This window comes from Mchenga conophoros, linkage group LG13 (assembly GCF_057382185.1).
Source record: "Mchenga conophoros isolate Kocher_MC1m ecotype Shallow Benthic linkage group LG13, M_conophoros_male_GT1.1, whole genome shotgun sequence".
NCBI lineage: Eukaryota > Metazoa > Chordata > Actinopteri > Cichliformes > Cichlidae > Mchenga > Mchenga conophoros.
The window spans coordinates 24,703,382-24,725,235 of NC_140538.1; the positions used below are offsets into that span (position 1 = coordinate 24,703,382).

A 21,854-nucleotide genomic window follows, 5' to 3' on the forward strand; every position below is an offset into this window, starting at 1 on the left:
ATGATAGTTTGATAGACTTTACACTTGAACTGAAAGTGAATTATTGGAATTTATTTGGTTTTAGAGAAACAAAAAGTCTGGAAAATCGTAGCCTCCAGACCTGATTCATACGTGGCATTTAATGTAGCTGTTGACCAGTCAGTTTAGTGGTAATATTTTGGCTGTGAAGAATAATTTTCAGGTCCATATCAGTCATCTTGCCCACACATTATTAGCATTAATTTAAAATCAGTTCAATGTGAAAATCTATAATAAATGTGGAGTTGTGCCTGTCCGTGGGTCATTCATTACTTACTCATAAACTTTGTACCCACAGACTTTATAGTCATTTCTATCCACATGGTAATTTTAAAGTATTTCAATTCTTAACTTGAGAAGTTACATGAACCAGTAATGACTTCTGTAAAAAGGTGTTTCTCGATTTATTTGATATCTTAAACAGTTGTGAGCGATTGCCCAGAGACACACTGGAAAAGCTCTAAAGGCCAATGTAGTTAGCACAAGATAATCAGCAGCATGCTGGATTGTTGTTACGTCTACAAAGCCACGTCACCACAACTGCACACTTTAAGCTCCAGACTTGCAGGTGCTGCTGCAGCTTGGCTGTGAGGAAAGCTGCATGTTCAATAATTCGTTGTCTAAATGTGCTCGACGTTTAACTGTGTGATAGTCGGTGCTGCTAGAATCAGGCCAAGCAAGTTCAAGAGTAATGCTGAACCGCAGATCAAAAAGACTCAAAAGTAAAGAAAAAGCTGGTGTTCATCTTTGATTAAGCAAACAAAAATGAATAAATAAAAGAAAAATAAACTTTTAGTGAGAATTTTAAAGAGAATATTCGCACAGCTGTGCCTGGGATCAACAGAGCCTGGGATCATGGGGAATATATACCACAGGGCTGTGTAGTGTAATGAGTAGGGTCCGCTCTGGTCAAGCACTCTAACATTAAAATTCTTTTTAATGAATCTAGAGATTCTCAGTTTAAAGAACTGTTTGTACGTAACTGTTTCCGGCATTGAAGCCAAATAAACTACTAGTCTGATATTTTGCCTTCCACTGTATTTGATATGAAGTTATAGCTGTAAGTTAGTTAGTCAATAGTTTTCACTCTTTTGTTTTCATAATGATTAAACAAACAAGATTTATTGTTTTAAAAACGGTTAATTAGTGAGAGGTTCAGGTACCGTTGGGAAAATACTGCCGGGAAGGTTCATATTTGATAAATAAAGATGATAAAGTGGTATCAAGCGATCGTCAAACCTTTGGCACAAAAGTAAATTTCCCTACATGCCAAACTGCCAGTTTGATTCTGTTTTATTTATATACTGTAACACCAAAACACAGTTGCCCTGAGGTGCTTTATATTGTAATATTAAGACTCTATATAATAGACAGAAAACCCTGACAAACAAACGACCCGCTCTGAGCAAGAATTTGGTGACAGTGGGAAGGAAAATCTCCCTTTAAGCAGAAAGAAACCTCTGGTAGAACCATCATGGGAAGCCCTCAGCAGTCTAGGCCTTTTTCAGCGTAACTAAGGGAGGGTTCAGGGTCACCTGATTCAACCCTAATTATAAGCTTTTACAAAAAGGAAAGATTTAAATCTGATCTTAAAAGTAGAGGGTGTCTGTCAACTGAACCACAAGTAAGCCTGCAGCATACTGGAGTGATATGGTGCTATGTAGTCTTTAAGATAAGACTGGGCCTGATTATTTAAGACCTTGTATGTAAGGTGAGCAGAAGGCAAAGCAGAAGCGAAATCCTAAGGGGTCAAGCAGGTTTAAAAATGGTTCTTTTCCACATCACAGTGCAGGAGTTCCCTTAAAACCTAGTTACAATTGAAGTAAAAACAAAGAACTTGTAGCATTCAGGGAGATCCTCCACCTCTCCCAGCCTCATGTGCAGACCATCCGTTTTCCTTTATGTATAACACCAAGGACAGGTCTCGCTAAATAATGCATGGCCGTGCATTTCCTCTGGATTGTGTGGCCCTCAAACCCCCCCTCCTCTTCTGGATCCTCTCTTTCTTCCTTCTCTTCCTCTTCCTGCTCTTTCTAGCTGCCTCTCTCCCTCCCTCATCCCCCACTGGTGTCTCTGTTGGTGTTTCGAGAGCTTTTAGACAAGGTCACCTATAAATAAGGCATGCTGATTCTGCTCACGTCATCATCCCAACCTTGTTATGCCTCACGTAGTTATCATCCCCTGTGGTTGCGGTCGGCTCTGCGTTCCTTTCATCCTCTATTCATTAAAGAAGAGATGACAAGAAGATTGTTCATTTAGAAACCAACCTCTTACACTTTTAGAGCCTCGGGATCCTACTTGCTTATGGATGGAGCTTTTAGAACCATGATAGGAGAGAAGTGGATGATAGGAAGCTGTCAGAACGCTGCTGGTTACACTCTATCACCATCTAGTGTCTTGGATCAGAAGTGACAAGATGCCTCAGCTAGTATGTAAAGGCTGTGCTTTTATTTTAAACAAACCTTCAAACAAAGTATTAATTAGATTCTTCCTTCAACTTTTAACTCATGTTCTTGTTGTGTGTGTGTTCTTTTTAAACAACGCCTATTTTGCTTTCGTAGATTGCGCAGGATGTGGCCGAGACATTAAGAACGGACAGGCTCTCCTTGCTTTGGACAAACAGTGGCATCTGGGCTGCTTTAAGTGTAAGGCCTGCAACAAAGTGCTGACCGGGGAGTACATCAGCAAGTAAGGAGCACATATCTGCTGTGATTATAGGCTGCTTGCTTGAATTTAGGCCTGCACAGGGTTCACGCTCCATGTAATATTTCACTGTCAAGCGTTTCCACGTGTGTCTCTCTCGCCTCACAGGGATGGCGCCCCCTACTGTGAGAAGGACTACCAGACCCATTTTGGAGTTCAGTGTGAGGCGTGCCATCAATTCATCACAGGGAAGGTGCTAGAGGTAAGGACACACACACGCATCCATATCACATTTAACTCATAGTATGCGCAGATATCTCTTTGTGTGGCCGCCCTCTGAGTTTCCTGAGAACCTGCCTTAGGTAAGTTTGAGGGAATCCTGAGCGTTTAAATCCTTAAATCACTAGAATTTAAATGATTTTTAATCATAATTTTTGGGAAAGTACAATTAAAGTTTAGATTGTTTGCATTATTTTGGATTCAGATGTCTTTAATACTTGAGAGTGTGTCTGCCTTTCTGCTTCTCATGCAGACACACACAGGGGATGTTGCATGGAGCAGAATTGTGAAATGTAGTTTGATAATCTCTGGTGTAATCTCCTCTGCACCGAGCCAAACAGACTCTTGACACGACTGTATTCAACTAAAAGATTAACTCTTAGCAGATTTTAGGTCTTCTCAACTCCTGCCTAAATACACATTTGCAAAAACACGCTCAGCCATAAATGATATAAATATTATATAAGAGGGAATGTGATCTGACATTTAAAAAAAATTAAAAAAAAAAATTAAAAAAAAAAAAAAAAAAAAAAAAAAAAAAAAGTGTGACTGGTATCCCCATGCTATCACCTGTTATGAAACACTTTTTGGGCATTATTAGAACTGCGCTTAAAAAACACGCATGTCCTTTACACTGTGTCTGTTCACTAGTATCTCCAGCATATGCAAGCCTGCTTGTTCTGCAAAGAGTGATCCGGTCAGACACTGAGTTATGTGTCATTTAATGGTATGAAAATGTCACTGCTAGCCAACTAGGCTTACAGTAATCCAACACTAAGGCAGGCCTTTATGACAATAGGAAAAGGCTGCTGGGTCTCATCCCTGAGCCGCTGCCAGTGGATCAGTGAAGCCAAAGCCAAAGTCTGAAAGCCTAATCACTGACCCAAGACCCAGGCCAAATACTGTAAAGCCATCAGCAGGTTGCATATAGTCTGTTCCTTTTGGGAGTGCAGTGCGAATGGCTTATTAATGTAGGGGTCATTAACGGTGCTGTTAGAGATCGAGAGGAATCGGGAGTGTCTGTAATGGTACGCTGCACATGTAGCAGAAGTACTTTTATTATAGCTGAAAGGGAATTGAGTTTGGCAGAGTGCTGGGTAGAAGGCACTATAAAGTTTCTTCTACAGTCATTTTTTCTCATGCAGTAAAATGCAAATATTAGTCTGTGGCTTCATATCTTTGAGTAGCCACTTGCCTCTTAATGAGGGTTGTTATACAGCAGGCGATTCATTTGGATATTTATCACCCGTGGTCAAGGTTGCTTGGGCTTTTTAACAGAACGCTCCACATGCAAAGTGGTACGTCAGTATAGACGGAAGTTTGGGCGCTCTAGCTGTCAGACCATTTTACTGGAGCACATTATGAAAGGAAGGTACAAAGCCGGACGGTCGGATACTTGAAAGCAGGTTGACTGTGCCGTTTTGAACCATCATATTCATCTTTTTAAAATAGTAAGATGTTTGACTGGAATACGTTAAATGATTTCTCAAAATGTGATGCAGTAAAGTCACACAGATCCTCACTTGACTCCATGAGCTACTGAGAAAAACGTGAAAAGATGCTGAATGGCATTTTTAGGGAAACTTTTTTCACCCGCTGCTGCCCATTTGCATGTGAAGCAATCCTTTAGAAAGGAAACTACTGGCACACTGGATCTGATGAAACGCTCTCTTTCCTAACATGGGCTGTTCGAGGAAGCGAGCGCAGCTGAGAGCAGGTGGGGCACAAGGTTTACTGCCTGGAAGTCATAGCTCAGCTTCACCTGTCCCACTGCAGGCTTCATTCGTCTTCATTTTTCCCCCCACGATGCCAAGTCTGTTTTGCGGTCCGTGTTTTCCAGGCAGGAGATAAGCACTATCACCCCAGCTGTGCGCGATGCAGCAGGTGCAATCAGATGTTCACAGAAGGAGAAGAGATGTATCTGCAAGGTGAGCGGATCTACATGTGCTGCTGCTGCCTCATCAAAACTTTGTTCCTTTTTGCTTCTTTTTTTGTGTGTGTGTTTGTTAACTGACACTGATAAATTGAACACTCCTCTTTGGGTTGAGTAAAGTTTAGCATTAAGAAACGGATTTTATTCAACTATTAGAGCTATAAAGGAGGAAATAGTATTAGGAGGTGGAAAATGTAAAGAAAATTGTAGTTATTTCTGTCATAAGGGTGTAAATTATAATAGTCTGACATTCATATAGGAGATTATACACTAAAAACCACACTCACAAAGCTCTTTATTCTCTGCAAGCTGTCTTTTTAACAGCCACACTCCAGTAGATGTATTCAGATTACCTTCCTGAGCCACAGACGCATGTTTGTGCCGCTGTAAACCCAGAGACTGGTTCCTCTGCAGTATGATGGAAGTGAAAAGCTGGTGAAAACGAGGTCAAAATGAACATTTTTTCAACATTCTTTAAGTCTTGAAGTGCAGAGCAATACTTCTTTTGTTGTTTTCCCAAAGATTTGAAAAACACCGTAAAACACATCACTCTAAAATCTCTTAGATGTTGGGATTTGGTGACCGTGGAGGACATAAGAAATGATTTGAGTCACTTCCTTTCTCAGACCATTCGGCATCCTCTCGTAACCTTCTTTGTCTTCTTACTTATGTGGATTTTTATGTTTAACTTGTCAAAGATGAATCCCCGGCACACTGTCAGCTCTGGGTCTCTGCAGTGGGAAATCTTTATCCTAGAATCAATAAGAAAAAGAAGTGCGATTTCATCTCAGTTCTTCTCCATGAAATAGAAATGTTGCTGCAGTAAATGAAGTATTTCTGTCAGCAAGACTATAATTGTGTAAATAAGTGTGTAAAATTACAGTTGGTCCAGATTTATTTGTTCCTTTTTTTTCTTTTTTCTTTTTTTTTTTTTTACTGTGGAGCTATTGTGAAAAAACACAAATTTCTATAGTTAGGTAATGACAAAATATGAATTATTTAGGCTATTTGATTGTTTAATTATTACTTAATCACTTTGGTGGATTAGGAATGACCATATTGAAGTCTTTATCAATAGAAAAAAGCTTTAAAACTTGTGAAAATACAGTTAAAAATTGAAACTTATGCCCTTCTTCACATTTTCCAAAGCCCCCCGGTGGGCCGAAATGGAGTCCTTGCCGGGCCAATTCCGGCCCATGGGCCTTATGTTTTACAACCCCTGATCTAGAGCATGAGCAGCCCTTATGAATAAAATTTAATTTATGTGTTTAATCAATTTAACCTGAATCTGTTCTCTCTGTCTCCCTGCACAGGGTCAACAGTCTGGCATCCTGGGTGCAAGAACACCACGAGAACAGAAGAAAGGCACAGGGAGCGGGTAGGAATCTGGGACCTTTTGGGGTTTTTTATGTGTCACGGAAATGTTTTACAGGAAAAGATAGAGTTTGGAATATTTAACTAAACACACTTTTATCACTCCCTTGCTGTTAAAATTTAACTTACTGTGCTGTAAAATAATTTGCCTGTTGAAGCAGCTGTGTGTGTGTGTGTGTGTGTGTGTGTGTGTGTGTGTGTGTGTGTTTGCCTTTCCATGTGTTATGTGTGTGTATATAAATATTTGTTCATATGCATATTTACGCGTGGCCACGTTCACCTTGATGTATGTGTGAACTGTGAGTCGGGCAGCAAAGGTACAACCCCTGTGTGATGTCCTGTGAACCCCCCCTCCCCCTCTCCCTTCCTCCACAGCTAATGCCTCCGTCCCTCTTATTCCTCCAAAAAACAGAAAGGCAGGTACTGTATTTCGCTATTGGCTATGAGATGGCATCATCCTGTGTTCCACCATGTCCATAGGACACAGTGCACTGTATGCTGCCATCTGCTGGAGACAGCCTGCAGTGCCCTCTCTCTGTGTGTCATACGGAGCCATTCAGTCCTGTCTTTGAACATGTCGACGGCGCATGAGACAAAGGTGCTCGCACATTTAAAGGAGCAGACGAGCTGACACAGACGACTGATGTGGCTTTTTCCTAAAATCAACATTTACCCATTCGGCGAAAAGCTTCAATTATGCCACGTGCAGACCTGCTGCTGCCATTCAGACAGTTCATTTCCCATAAGCAGGCATGAGGTCCTTAAGAACATCAAATCACAGCACTAAATCACTCATTCACTTTGCAAATTTGCAAATGAATGACTTAATCATGAGATGACATGTTAGTGTTCCAAAGTACTTCATATAATTCATGAAACGTAAATACAGGGGTTGCCGTTCCCTCTCATCCCTCATACGGTATAAAGACCAACCGTGTACTAATAATGCATAATATCCAGGTGACAATCCTGGCTAATATGCAGGTGCCAGTGGGCTGTGGATCCTGGTAGGCTAACTGCTCTGACAGGTATTGATGTGACTAACAGCCACATTTGTGTTTTCTTTTTCATAGCCGACGAGGTCGTCGTCTGAGAGTATTTGTTCCAGACCTGGTTCAAGCATACCTGGCTCACCGGGTCAAACTATCTATGTAAGAAATGTCACAAACAGAGCTACAGTCTGAATAGATTCTGTAAATACTGTCAATGATATTACCCTTCCCACACCTTTTTTAGCATAACTGCTGTTTGACAGCTGCACCTTGCACAGCAGTAGTAATCTCCCTGTACTCTTGTGTACGTGTGCACGTTTGTCTTTGTTTGTCTCCCTAGGCAAAAGTAGACAATGAGATCCTTGATTACAGAGACCTAGCTGCCATTCCAAAAGTCAAAGCCATTTATGACATTGAGCGCCCCGATCTTATTACCTATGAACCTATGTACACCACCTCCCTGGATGAGAGAGAGGAGAGACGAGAGAGTGTGGGAGAGGTAAACACACAGACTGCGTGCTTCTCATTGTGTGCACACAAAAACGGTCCATGAATAAAACTCAAATGAGACATGATTTTCCTCTGGAGGGATTTTTTCTTATGCAACAACAACAAAAAAAGAGAGAGAGGATATAATAAACACAAAGGACTCTATTACTGATTAAGATATTTTTCACTCTGTAATAAAAGATCTTTTGCCTCACTGAACGTCTGGGTCCTTCACAGCTCCACACTGCCAGGAGGGAACGTTCCCCCTTGCCGGATGACAAGGTTAGATGCATGGCTAAAAAGGAAGCAAAGTTTAATTCGTCTTTTCCTTTAATGTTCTTGTGAAAATCAAAGTTATAATTCAGAGTTGTTTGATTTCTTTGTAGTCCTCAAGAAACATGTCGCCAACCCCATCTGGTGAGGTGAGCGAATCCATCAAACTCACTGTCCTGCTGTAGGCGACAGTAAATACAGTCCAGTGTAGTGCGCTCTCGTTCATCAGAAGCTTGTGTAATCACTCGGTTGTGTTGACAGGGATCTTACGACAGGAGGGAACGCATCCTTCAGAGGTCCACCAGTCAGGGCTCCATAGGATCACCAGTTTATAATCGTCATGGATACACCCCCACTTTGTCACGGTCGCCGCAGCATTTTCACCGGCCAGGTAGGTCCTCGAAAAGACTCATTTTGTGTATATGTGTCTGTGTGTATTACTGTAGTGATTTCAGGGTTTTCATAAAGTGGATCCAAAAATCTTTGATAAACAGGTGATGATGATGATTCAGAGCTCGCTCAGCCTGGCCTTAACGTTTGCATTTCCCTCCCTGTGTTGTTGAACGTAACCAAAATTGACTTGAGGTTATTTTGCCTCGCTTTGATTTACGTGGCAGACAATCCATTTGCAGAGTAATTACCTTCAAGTCAGTTTTGCCCCTTTTACAACACAGTTTGAGTTTGCTGTTCTTTCCATAAAACTTTGCTTTTAGAATGTAACAAATCTTCATCTTGAATACTCCTTACGTCTCACTTTGGGTGTCTTTTATTTCTTCTTTTCAACATTTGACCCGTCTGTATTTTCCGTATATCGTTTGCCCCGCAATGTCTCACCTTATCTCCTTCCCTCGTCCTGTACTGTCCACTTCTATTGCCTGGTCCTGGGGTTTTTCTCCCTCCTTCCCACACTCTTTCTCCCACCTGGCAGAGGCTCTGACAGGCATGCAGAAGCTCTGCTCCTCCCTGTGCAGTAACAGTGTGGGCTCCAGAAATAGTGACTCCCGCCCCACCTCCCCTTTCAGACACCACTTCCTCCCCCATAGCCAAGGTAAGGGCCCCACTCCACTGTTATCTGCTGCCCCCTCTCTGCGCCCCCCGCCCCGGAGGCAACACATCATCTCCATCATCACCTGGATAGCGACTCCCGTCAGTGCCCACTCTGTCATTCTGGATCCATCAACATTTCTCGCCTAAATGTTTCGGTCAAACCCATGCTTTTTTAAGCCGCTGACATGCTCTCTGCTCCTCTTCTGCTTTGACTTCACCTTTGGCCAAGTAGCTGTCAGGCTCCTTGTGTTTGTGCTTTACATCTTTGCATGCACTAGAGAGGTATCAGTAATCCAAACCCTACATCCTAACTAATACTTCTGTGTGTGCTGAACGAAGGATATATATATAAATATTTCTTTTGCATTGTATTGCATTGAATGAGTCTCCAGACTCCAGTAAACTGTGCGGCTGAGATAAAAAGAAAGGTTTTACTGCTTTATAGTGTCGATATGCTGCTGCATGCAGGGTGGTATTAACTTCTTAACTCTGAATTCATATTCTAAAACAGGCTAACAGACATTCAAACTTCATTACCCATAACACGTTTCCCAAACATTTAATCTCAAAATTCAGAACGCCTCTGCTCTGCTTCTTCTCTGCCCCATTTATCGCATTTATCCAAAGTAAAAAGAATGCGTCCCATTCATTCAGAATGACTTCAGCTGGTCCCGTTGGTCCCTGTGTGTTGCACCGTTCAAATTGTGGTTCCCCTGCAGTTTTCCTGCTTACCTTCTGTTCTTGGTTCTTCTCACTGGAGGCACCGACCCGCCGAGTGGCCGGAGCTCTCCCCTACCGCTCAGGCCCGACAGCCGGCCGGTCACCCCGCCTCTCTCTCAGACCCCTAAACATTTCCACCTCCCAGGTAGGAGCTGGAGCGCACCCTGTCACTGCTCTTTCTTTCTTCCTTTCTTTCTTCTCCATTTGGGAGCTATTTTGTTTTTCCCTCTCTCTTTTTTTAATAAAAAAAACACATAGAGCTGTATCACAGGTCACGTTTTAATGTAAATCCCGGTGTAGCATGATTTACTGTCGTTTGTTTTTACACTAGATTTTTTTTAACCATTTCTACTCATCAAAGCACGGTATGGTCTGTAAATGTCTTTTGCACATGTCTGTTTTCAGATCAGGGGAGCAACATCTATCGAAAGCCACCCATCTACAAACAACACGGTACCTTTCCTGTTATACTATGATCTTTTTTGCAGTAGAAACTAAATTCTCTTTTGACGATTAATTTGTGTCAGTGATTCCCCACCGGATACCTGTTATGAATTATGTGAAAAATACATACAAAGTGGACACAAAAATCCAAAGATGATGAAGCTAAAACTAACAAAAACTGGCAAAACATGAAGTTGTTGTTACGGTTGCAGGCCACAACTCTGGCAGTTGTACGAAAAGCAATTAAAAAAAACAATCCCAAAACCCAATATTTGTATAAATTAAGAAAAATATGAATGTCTAAATGAGTTCCTCTTATTGAAAAGGTTGGGAAGCACTACTGTAGCCACTACTCTATGTGTTATTGAGGTCAACTGAAGCTGTGTATTCATCTAACCATAGCCACCGTCAGCGTCAGTGTACAAGCAATGTTTGAAGTCTGTCTCCAATCCTTTTATGTCTGACCTGTAGCTTGTTTTACTTTGTCCGTCTTAACAAGTCATAGCAGTAAAAGCAGCGCTTGGCCTGTAGGTGAAGCGAGGCTGTGCAGCATTTGTCGAGTGGTGACAATTACGGGATAACCACTCTTCATTTTCCAGGAGTCAAGAGCGAGGGCAGTGGGTACCACAAGCAAGACCTGTGGCACGTTTCAAAGTAGAGACTCACAAAGGGGGATGAGCGTTACTGTCACTACAGTGTCTTTCTCCGTGTGCTATCTATATTACTTAACAGTAAGAGGAAATTCCACAATCTGGCATTAAAATGGAAACCCACGTGTACACTCGAGGCTTTTCTTTAATTATACGCGTAATACTCACAATGAGTCTTATCCACCACCGATTTTCACTTCTTCTATGATAAGAAAAAAGGTCAAGCTTTTTCTGTTATGGAGTGGCTTGTTAAGAAAGACTGTATATTTATATATATTTATGAAAATGATGATGACCCTGGATTAAATGATCATTGAGCCTGACGATCAGATGGTGCAAAGATGTTTACTTGTGGTTTAGGCTGTGACCCAGACACTGATAGCTCAGTTCCCATGGTTACCAACCTAGATACAGCTTCCATAGCACGCCAAAGCAAGTCTGCTGATGAGATCATCAGATCTGCCACCTTCCCCGCTGCCCATGCTCCCTTTCCAGATGACAGCTCACGGAGTGAGGGTGATCGCTGGCCCTACTCGCTCACTGCGTTAGGTACAGTAGGCTCCTGTTGGGCATGTTCGCGCTGCTATCATAGTGGTACAACAGACACCTTACTGCCACCTAACTCTCCTGTTTCCAACCCTATAGCTGCCCCCAGAAGCTTAACTGCATCCCTGCTTTACCCCAGGCTTAAACTCTTGTTCAGACATAGCAGTATTTGCCTTTTGCGTTTTTTTGTGTTTTTTGCTTGCGCAAAACTGAAGAAGCGTTGTTTGGTTTCTGTTGCTGTCATGTTACTTTCTGCTTGAGGCAGCATCAGTTTCTACATTTTACTTTCCCTTACTGCACACGACGGGGCCTTTAGCTGTATGCAATGGAACCACAAATGACTTGGACAGAGATAACTGAGACTGACTTCAAACTTCTGTCTGTCTGTCTTACATTGTGCTGTTCTGTGTACTTGACATCTTTAAAACTCGACATGAGCGGCGAAGTGTAAACTTCTGCCATGTCGGTGTAGTCAAATATTCCAATGAGTCCCTCTGTTTGTCTGTCTCGTCAGCTCTGTCTCACATTTGCGTTCGACCCGCCACCATTTACTGTGTGTATTTCTCCCTGCTCGGCGCCCAAACAAGGCGGCCATATCTATTCTCTTTCTGTCTACGTTTGAAATGTGAATGAAACATTGAATGTGGTCGTACTATTCAAGAATGTTTGAAGCATGGAATCCTGCAGGGACGTGTCTTCGTGACTTTCCATACGCATGCTTTTGTTCATCTGTTTTTTTTCGGCTTGTGTTTGGAACCTGTAGGTTCAGAAGGGAGGAGAAGATCTAGAGAAGAGGAGGAGGAAGAGGCTTTGAAAAGAAAGCTGCTCCAGGAGGAGCATCTCAGTAAGGTCGGTCGAGTAGCTTCACCGTCAACAAACACGGTCAATATTAGATGCAATACATCTGTTTTTCCAAAAGCTTTCGATAGCTGTGTAACTCTTATGAGTATGCGTGTTTGTAGATTCAGTCCGGTTTGGGGAAGCTCATTTTGAAGGAGGAGATGGAAAAAGAGCAGATAAGGGAGCGCCATGCACGAAGCCTCTCGGCTCAGCGCTACGATCCCAAACAGACCAGCTGTGATGCAGGTACAGAGCAGCTTGGTGATCCTTTTTTTTTATAGGTTAGAATATACCATATCCTCTAACATGGTATATTCCTGATTTTCATTTTTTTTAAATCTAAAAACAAATATAAGTAATTAATTATTAATTGGCCAACATTCATATTTCAGATCAGCCTTCTCCAACCAAAACGAACTCTCTGCCTGGCTATGGAAGAAATGGGCTACATCGGGTGAGAACATACTTTTATATGAATACCCACTACATAATGAGGTTAATGGCAAAGGGTGCAGAGTTCTCTGAATCCTTGATTTCCAATGTTTTGCCAACTACTGACATCAGAGTTGCACACATTTTTCTTATATGGTCATCTCGGGCACGGTTATAACTGTGGGGCAGGCCTTACAAGCACTCTCATGTGTTTGCAAAGCCAGGCGAGGGGCAGCCAATTGGAGTCAAGTGGGCCTTAAAGAGACAGAAGTTAAAATGATGTGTTTGAGGCCTAGACTGAACTAAGGGGTTGCATAATGGGCCTGTAAAAGATTTTTACTTTAAATTATGCAATACTACTTTACTGGAGTTCCAGAATAAAACATGGAGCTGGAAATGAGTATAATAAGTCCACCTTCAAATGCAGTCTGTCTTGACATCAGTAGCAGAAACACTAATTCCTGATGTGCCTTAAATATTTCAATTAAAAATTAAATGAACGTCTCAGTTGAGAAAGAAAATGCCGACATGTTAATGCTGATGTACTGTTCGTGTTTTCCTGCAGCCTCAGTCCACAGATTTCACCCAGTACAACAGCTACGGGGACATGTGCGGAGGAGGCAGAGGTGAGAGATACTACCGAAAAACAGCCACCCAACAAATCTCTTGTCAGTTTTCACCAGAGCTATTCAGCAGCAGTATTCAGAATCGGCTTGCTACATGCATTTTGAAATATTTGCACAATGATTCGCGTGTGTCATCAAAGGACAGCAGTGTTGTAAATAGTAGCTTGGCAGGGGACTTGACAGCAAAACCATTAACTGTGAGTCTCATTTTCTGTCCCATTTTGTCCTGCAGAGTTTCAGGTATGTCCCTCATCTGCTTTTTCACATGGCATGCCTCCTCATCTTGCATCACACATTTTGCTTGCACGTGGGTTCCAAGAAAAATTTTGCCCTGAATGCACACCGCCCACTCCTGCTACATGCTTGCATCACTGTTGGATTATTGTCAGCTACGGGGCATGAGCGATTTCAAATTCCTCGAATATGAGAATCAAACATGCACAGCCCGGTAGCTGAACCAGTGTACTAGAAGTCCAATATACAGTCATTGCCTCATGCCTTGTTCTGTGTGTTGTGTTATCAGTGTTATGACTCAAAGCTAAACTCAGTATGTAGCTGTGTCATTTTAAAACTCACCCGAGGGAACGTAGTCATTCAGAAAACATGTAAATGACTGCCCATCGTAAATACTACTTAAGGTACCGAACAGCAGTATCCAGGCTACTTGCTCCATCCAGTGAAAATTGTGCCCACTGTCATTAGTGGACATATTCATGCCATTATCCCTGCAGTCCCCTTCCACTATATTACATTTGTGTATGTTCTGTTCTTTAGCACATTAAGGATGGCCGTGCAGCACTTGCAAGGATGGACAGGGGAGTATCTATGCCTAATATGTTGGAACCGAAAGCAAGTATCTTCTTCTTTTTGTACTGATGACACTGTAATCTACATACTGTAGATAGATCTCTTTTTTAAATTATATATTGTTCACTTCTTCAATGGAGTTTTTTTTACTGTAATAAATCTCATCCGGATAAAAAAAACAAAAACGTCCGAGGCGATATGGCATAAACCCTGTAGTGTGGGGACATTGGTGGAAGAAATACTTTTGCAGGAAGTGAAAGGCTCACCTTAGCCGGGTTCAGCATGCTGCTTTAGGAGCTGCCAAGTCACTCTAGCGCTTAGCATGCCGGCTTCTCCATGCTCATCTGCACATAGCTTTGATTTAAAGTGGCTGGATACTGTATGCACCATACAGTAGAGAATCCAACGCCCAAATTGTCATCCAAACAACTCATATCACTATATACTGTGTAGTATATAATGGCGTATATGCATTACTGTGTGGATATGAGTTGGTGAGAGGCTTCAAAGAACTTCTAGTTGCTTATCATTGAATGTGATCAATTTCTTCTTGCACCAAAGGAGTTAGCTATTTAAAAAAAAAATCCAAACACCTTAGATTTCCAGGACAGTCATACCCATGTGGATTTACTTGGCCTACATTACAGTTTTGTTTTGTTTTTTAGTTTGCTTTAAATTAATCTAAAAATTACAGCCTGTTACGTAACTCTGTTTCCATGTTTTCCCCCTAATCTGTTGCACGTTTCGGCACCCAAAGTGAAAGAAAGTGCACACGTCATAGCACCTGCATTTCCCCAGTGACTTAAAAAATACAACAACCCAGTCAGCCTCCTGTCACATACCTGTTCTCCCACCCAGTGCTCCCTGTGTCGCAGTAGAATTACTAAAATGTTCCAATTTTATAGTTTTGTTTCATGAAAATGGTTTGTAAATTGTTCTGAAGCTGAACTCAAAAGCTTGTAAATCTGACTTGTCCACTGATGAATGTCTCCTCCTGAAGGTGTATCCCTATGAAATGCTCATGATAACCAGTAGAGGGAGAGCTAAACTGCCCAGGGATGTGGACAGAACCAGACTGGAGGTATCGGTTTTCCACCTGACCTTCTGCAATTAATACTGCATTTCTCTGCTTTGTGTAAAGAGCATGTTACACAAATACGACCGTAGCGAGGAATATGCAGTATCCATTTGCTTCTTGTCGTTTCTGTTGTGACCTCTTTTTTTATGGCTTTGGTGCTAACTGAGAACACCCCCCACCCTCCCCTCCTTTTGTTTTTTCTCCACCTTTGTTCTCACTTCTAGCGCCACTTAGCACCTGAAACGTTCTTTGACATCTTTGGAATGGAGATCCAGGAGTTTGACAGGCTTCCCCTGTGGAAACGCAACGACATGAAAAAGAAGGCCAAGCTCTTCTAGCACTCAGAGCCGCATGCATTTTCTGTACATTCAGATAGCACACAGCAGCTGTAATCTAGATGTAGGTTTTGGTTTATTTCCTTTTCTTCTATATATATTTTTTGTTCTTTTCTTTTTTTTAAATTTGATTGTTTTAACCTGACATAATCACGGAAGCCATGAACTGGACTCTTTGCTCTGATGCTTCCTGAGACTATGTACTGAAAGACTTGTCCTGTTAGACTTGCACTGTCAACGATGAGCGGGAATCTCTTCCGTGTTCAAAAATGACAAAGAATGAGACTGGACGATGAACAGGGTCATGTTCTTTGGTTTGAATGCGCTTGTTTTACTTCTTGCTTTGCTTCGAGTGGAACCGCTTTTCTTTTCTTTCTTGCTCGTTTCTTCCTACTATTTCTCTCGCTGTTGATTCCTGTGGAACTTTGTAAGTACAGTAGAACCTCATGGCGCTCATTACAAAATGTCCATGCTCGTAGCTTGAACATGTGTCAGCTTACCCTCGCTTGGGCTGAAAAGGTTTTAGTCCAAAGTTTGCAAGAATTGGCTCAGTGAGTCTTTGAATTAAAAAGAAAAAGTCACCGGGAAAGCAGTTAGCTTACCCAACAGCTGTTGCATCATCCAAGCACCCGCATATCACTAGTTTCCTTCCCATGGCTACGCACTGAACATCCGTTTGACCCTGACAAAAAATGTCTCTCTTCTCAGGCTCTCATAAACACGGCCAGACACTCTCCCTTTACATGGATTGGAAGTACAAATCGTATTATATTTTAATGCCATATCAAAAGCAAAGTGACAAATAGCTAAAACCCCTAATGTGTTTGAAAATACTGTTTTATATAAAAAAAAGAAAAGAAGAAAAAACCCCACACTGCCATTTGTTGTATTGAATTCTAAGCCAATAAAGCTTTAAATCACCATGAAACATAATGATCCTCTGCTAAACCAAAGGTACCCACCGCCTCTTTTCTGTTTGTTTTTCTTTGTTTGCATTTCACCAATAAACACACGAGCTCAGTGATGTAACGCAGGTTAAGAAGTCATTTTTTGACTGAGTAACTTTTAATCAGATGGTGGTGTCCACTGACCTAAACAAACTCTGATTAGCTAAGTTACTGTTGGGTTACACAAGCTTTGACTTTGACTGCTTTACTGGAGGGGTTTATATATTATTGTGGGTTATGCACTGAACAGATATACACCCACTGGACACTTTATTAAGTACACCTTACTAGTACTGGGTTGGACCCTCTTTTGACTTCAACAAGCTGCTGGAAACATTCACCAGAGATTTTGGTCCATATTGACATGACAGCATCGCACAGTTGCTGCAGATTTGTGGGCTGCACATCCATGATGTGAATCTCCCATTCCATCACATCCCAAAGATGCTCCATTGGAGTGAGATCTGGTGACTGTGGAGACCATATGAGTACAGCACACTCATTGTTATGTTTAATAAACCAGATTGAGATAATCTGAGCTCTCTGACATGGTCTGTTATCCTGCTACAAGCAGCCATCAGAAGATGTGTACACCGTGGTCATAAAGGAACAATAAAGCAAAAATACTCAGGTAGGCTGTGGAGTTTAAACAACACTCAGCTGGTAGTAAGGGGCTAAGAGTATGCAGAGAAAATATTGCTCACACACCAGTAAAGATTCACCAGCCTGAATCACTGATAAAAGACAGGATGGATTCATGCTTTTATTGTTGTTTATACCAAATTCTGACATTAAATCCAAATGTCACAGCAGAAACTGACACTCATCAGACCGGAAATCATTTGTCTGTGTGAACTATAGCCTCTTTTTCCTGTTCTTAACTGACAGGAGGGGCACTCAGTGTGGTCTTCTGCTGCTGCAATCCGCGATTTGATTCTGCATAATTTGGTTATAACAAGTATTTGTGTGCATGTCAGCTTGAAGCAGTCTGAACATTCGTCTCTGACATCAACAAGGCATTTTTACCCAGAGAATTGCTTCTCGCTGAAGAATTTCTCATTTTTGGATCGTTCTCTATAAATCCTAGAGATGGTTTCATGGGAAAATGCAGTAGACGAGCAGTTTTGTCAAATACTCAGCCAAGCGTGTCTGGCATATCATGTTCAAAAACTCACATGAAACATGTTTCTTCTTCATTCTGATGCCGTTTGAACTTCAGCAGGTCGTCTTGACCATGTATACATGCCTAAATCCACCGAGTTACTGCCATGTGACTGGTTGATTAGATATTCGGGTTAACGTCCAGCTGAGCAGGTGAACCCAACAAAGTGGCTGGTGAATGTATTGTATACATTTTAGAATACCACATGGTGAGAAATGGAATCCATCTAAGTATAAAAACCTATTTATAAATTGTTTCCTCTCCGGGTTTGCATTCATGTCATATTGCACTTATACGAGTAGCTTATTGTGACTGACTTCTTCTCGGAGGCCTGTGTGTTCACATTTAAGGTGAGAAGTTTTCTATTTCACCGGAATCGAATCACTCTTCTGGTGTCAACCCTTCATCATTCAGCACAGTAACCAAACATCAACTACACCATTCTTTAGGAAACACTTGTACACAGCATGGGACAATCTGTAGTTACAAATATTGTAAACAAATAAAACAAACGTCAAAATGATTTTTTTAAAATGGCATTACACACATCTTTGAATAAATAGTTTATAACAAGAAGAATTTCAGTAAGTCAAACAGTATAACTCTTAAGTATTAATGCATCCCTTGTGCAGCGCATACATTTGAAAACTTCAGTGTGGCCTCATTTAGTCAGAGAGGGATATTATTATGGGATAAAGATGAAGGATTGCAGTGTCACATGCCACAGAGGAGATGTGTATTTTTTGAGTGATATTTACATAAATCTACAAACAAATTGGCACTGTGAGGTATGGTTGAGTGCTGTAAGCAGAAATGAAGACCATATTCCAACAGTCCGAGTCACTTCTGATTCTTGTTTTCTTTTACAGCATTAGATTAGTGACAAAACTAAAGAAAAACTCCATAAAGACAAAAATGAAATATAGGAAACGCCACCAGGCTATATACAGTATGTGTACCGTACATCAAATAACAGTTAAGTACTCATTTAACCAAAAGCTGTGCTCTTTTTCAAAAGTCAGTCATAATAAGTTAACAGTGTAAAAGACATTAAGAGAATGAATGAGAACATTCAAGGTGCATATCGCACACCCCCAGGAATTTCATCATAATCGGAGGTTTGGCAATTCTGGGTCTAAACCAGAGGAAGGCCAAATACAATCAGAAGGAGAGGTGAGAAACAAATGAATTAATCAAGCCTGACATGCTTATATATCAGATTTTCCTTTGAATTTAATGTGAGGTGACAGCTTACAAACACTATATGGTGCGTTTAGAGGTCATGGGGCCTCCCAGTGACGACTGGGAGAAAACTGAAACAAGAAGCTACTATACAAATTTAACATACCTGAAATCATCCATGCAGGAGTGACAGAAAAGAGCTAAAAGAAAAGAAAAAAAGGAAAAGTAGTTCAATTCTTTAAACAAGTAATAATCAAATCAAAATCAAATCAAATCACTTTTTATTGTCACATCACATGTGCAGGCACACTGGCACAGCACATGCGAGTGAAATTCTTGTGTGCGAGCCCCACAAGCAACAGAGATGTGCAAACACAACAACACAAACGAGCAAAATAGTAATGGACCTTGCAGAGAACTTCATTTTCTCTAATTCATCCAAGAAAAAGAAGCAATGAACCCACTGTGTGAAGGTACGGTATGTGTGAGAAACATTGTGATGGTAAAACTATAACAAAGGTTTGCCAAAGCACATGATAAGTATAAAAGTAAGTCATCAGCATATTGTAAAAGTTCGTAATCCTAACCCTTTCATACAATGATTCATACTATAACAAGTCTGAAACAAGGCTATCATGGCTGATAGAAGTATTTTCCTGTCGGTCATTGCTTTGTTGCCGTTATCATTGCATCATAATGAGCTTCTGCTTTTGCAGCTGCACTTCACTGCCAGATCCACTTTGTTAGCTTCAACTGAGGTTTTCTCAATATGTGTGAAACCCTTTCTTTAGGAGACACTGGTAAAGCACCAAGAGTGTCTAAAGAAGCAGAGAGAAGCAGTCAAATATAGGCTGAGGAAACTCGCGGCACGACAGTCAGAAATCACAGTGAGTTTCGTTCCGTTCACAGAACAGAGAGGTGAAATAATTACTCGTGACAGGGCTGCAATTAACTTCTAAATATTTATGCCCGACTCAGAAAAAGTCCTCAGTGATAAGGAAGAGTATCATTCGGAAATATCAAGAAATCCAAGCTGTCCTGGATGAGGACCTGAGGATTACCCTGTCCCACCTGGAGATGGAAGAGCGGGCTGCTGTCTCTGCCTTGGATGAGCTCATGGAGAGGAACTGTTCTCTGATCCAGGAGATAGAGCAGGACCTGGCTAGACTCACTCTGGCACTGGACCAAACGGACACAGAGCCTGATACAATGGTGAAAAAGTTGACAATAGCCAGATATAACTGGAAATGTTATGTGTTTCCTGTCTTAACAAAAATATAAATCTGATAAAATAAAAATAATCGAGATTATCATTTTGCTTTTTTCCCCAGTCGTTCTTTTCATACCCTGAACAGGAAGACATGGAAACAGCAGAGAGGTAGGGAAATTAATTATAATCTATCATAGAAATAAGCTTCATATTGTACGTACCAACAGATGATATGTTTTTTTACTTACTGTGTGCCTCCACTAGAGTGATTGATCTGCTAAACCAAACAGACCCAAGCAGTGTGAGCCTGGATGAAGCTAAAGCTGAGCAGATCATCAGCCTCACCAATAACATGCTCCTGCTTGTCTGCTCCCAGACCCCGATGATCAAGAAACTCATCAAGAGCTGTCAGTTTACATATTTTTATATTATTTATGATTACAATCAAACATTCAATTAAAACATTGTTAAATTCCAAAATGTAAAATATCTCCAGATTCCAGCGAGGTGTGCCTGGATCCGGAAACCGCCCACCCAAAGCTGATCATCTCTCCCCAAGGCGATAGTGCCACATATACGGACACCTGGCAGCAACTTCCTGACTTACCTGGACGCTTTGACACTACCCTCAATGTCATCAGTTTGCAGGGCTTCAGCTTTGGTCGCCATTACTGGGAAATCGATGTAACTGGGAAGACTTACTGGGAGCTCGGTGTCACCTACCCCAACATTCCTCGGAAGGGCACAACTGAGGACTGCTGGCTCGGCCGCGGGCCTGAGTCCTGGTGTGTGGAGTTTTTTGATGGCGAGTATACGGCCTGGCATGGAGGCGTTCCGCATCAGCTGCCTTTCACGAAGCGTTTCTGCCAGATTGGTGTTTTGTGTAGTTTTCCTGCAGGGCTGGTGATGTTTCTCGAGGCGGACAAAATGACACCCCTGTTTGCCTTCTGCACGGGAACCTTCTCAGACTGCCTCTACTTAGCTGTCTGCCCTGGTCATCATGACCACAATGGCAACAATGCAAAACCTATTGTTATCTGTAACCCTTCATCTGCCAACAGGGATCTCCGGTTTACTTCACAGAAGAGCTGTTGAACAGTTACTTTTTAAGCTGCTACTCCACAATAAGGCAAAAATATTAAAGCTGTAACTAACGACTTTTTAAAATAAAGAGATTATGAAGTTTGAAGCGACTCTGTGAGCTTTTGCAACATTCTGACAGTGTTAATGCTCAGGCTGTGTAATGCTTTCTGTGCTCACAATAATATTTCAGTGTGATGCTGTTACGGTTGTTACAGTTAAAGCTGTGGGAATCATGCATGTCCATCACTTAGACCTTGAGACTTTCAAATTAAAACCAGGGTGTTACTAAAGCAAGAGCATCATTCTTTGTGAAAGTCTAAGAAAATATATCAGGTACTAATCTGTTTAGTAACTGTTTGGGTATCGCATGAGGTTTTCATGTAGCAGGGAAAAGTCCTCAGCATTGCTAACACATTATGGATCAGCTGGATTTGCCAGCTATTTCAGCGAATTATGATTTTAGTAAAAGCACACTGGTATTTATCCTGATATGAACCTATGTGTGGATCCAAAGTCTACATTCAAACAAACAGTCAGTCCTAAGCAAACATGCTCTCTGCACCTGGGCATGCTTGGCAGATTATCTTTTATTTCACTTAACATTTTTTGATGTGAGGAATTTGTTCAGGCTGGCAGACACAGTTATTATGCTCCATTAGACTAAAAAAAAGAAGATTTTTTGCCCTTAATAAACATTAAGACATTTTTTTAATTCAGCTGAAATGTATAAATTTTAAATATTCA

General features: G+C 41.4%; 2 protein-coding genes across 16 annotated transcripts in view; both read left to right on the plus strand.

Annotated features, from left to right (window-relative positions):
* Positions 1–16,479, plus strand: part of ablim1a (actin binding LIM protein 1a) — a 41,276-nt gene extending 24,797 nt beyond the window's left edge. For 3 of the 15 annotated variants that reach the window (XR_014894883.1, XR_014894877.1, XR_014894882.1), the window contains exons 5-24: positions 2,580–2,706; positions 2,830–2,923; positions 4,781–4,868; positions 6,187–6,251; positions 6,623–6,667; positions 7,321–7,398; positions 7,580–7,738; positions 7,966–8,010; positions 8,115–8,150; positions 8,263–8,392; positions 8,930–9,049; positions 9,809–9,913; positions 10,174–10,221; positions 11,271–11,411; positions 12,172–12,257; positions 12,371–12,494; positions 12,641–12,702; positions 13,246–13,306; positions 13,539–15,194; positions 15,416–15,483. Coding sequence is in view for 3 of the 15 variants with exons in the window: in XM_085297392.1 (XP_085153518.1) it covers positions 2,580–2,706; positions 2,830–2,923; positions 4,781–4,868; positions 6,187–6,251; positions 6,623–6,667; positions 7,321–7,398; positions 7,580–7,738; positions 7,966–8,010; positions 8,115–8,150; positions 8,263–8,392; positions 8,930–9,049; positions 9,809–9,913; positions 10,174–10,221; positions 11,271–11,411; positions 12,172–12,257; positions 12,371–12,494; positions 12,641–12,702; positions 13,246–13,306; positions 13,539–13,546; positions 14,081–14,155; positions 15,114–15,194; positions 15,416–15,529 (1,892 nt within the window). In the remaining 12 variants the exon portion in view is untranslated. Of the gene's footprint in view, positions 1–2,579; positions 2,707–2,829; positions 2,924–4,780; positions 4,869–6,186; positions 6,252–6,622; positions 6,668–7,320; positions 7,399–7,579; positions 7,739–7,965; positions 8,011–8,114; positions 8,151–8,262; positions 8,393–8,929; positions 9,050–9,808; positions 9,914–10,173; positions 10,222–11,270; positions 11,412–12,171; positions 12,258–12,370; positions 12,495–12,640; positions 12,703–13,245; positions 13,307–13,538; positions 15,195–15,415 lie in introns of those variants that run through there. The other 12 variants (XM_085297392.1, XM_085297391.1, XR_014894878.1 and 9 more) reach the window with 12 other exon arrangements.
* A 217-nt stretch (positions 16,480–16,696) lies between these two features.
* LOC146561363 (zinc-binding protein A33-like) lies at positions 16,697–21,220 on the plus strand. The gene is made up of 5 exons (XM_085297403.1): positions 16,697–19,704; positions 19,796–20,029; positions 20,149–20,195; positions 20,292–20,434; positions 20,524–21,220. Exons 2-5 carry the CDS (start codon positions 19,895–19,897, stop codon positions 21,120–21,122), a joined length of 924 nt encoding a protein of 307 aa, XP_085153529.1. The 5' UTR covers positions 16,697–19,704; positions 19,796–19,894; the 3' UTR covers positions 21,123–21,220.
* The last annotated feature ends 634 nt before the right edge of the window (positions 21,221–21,854 follow it).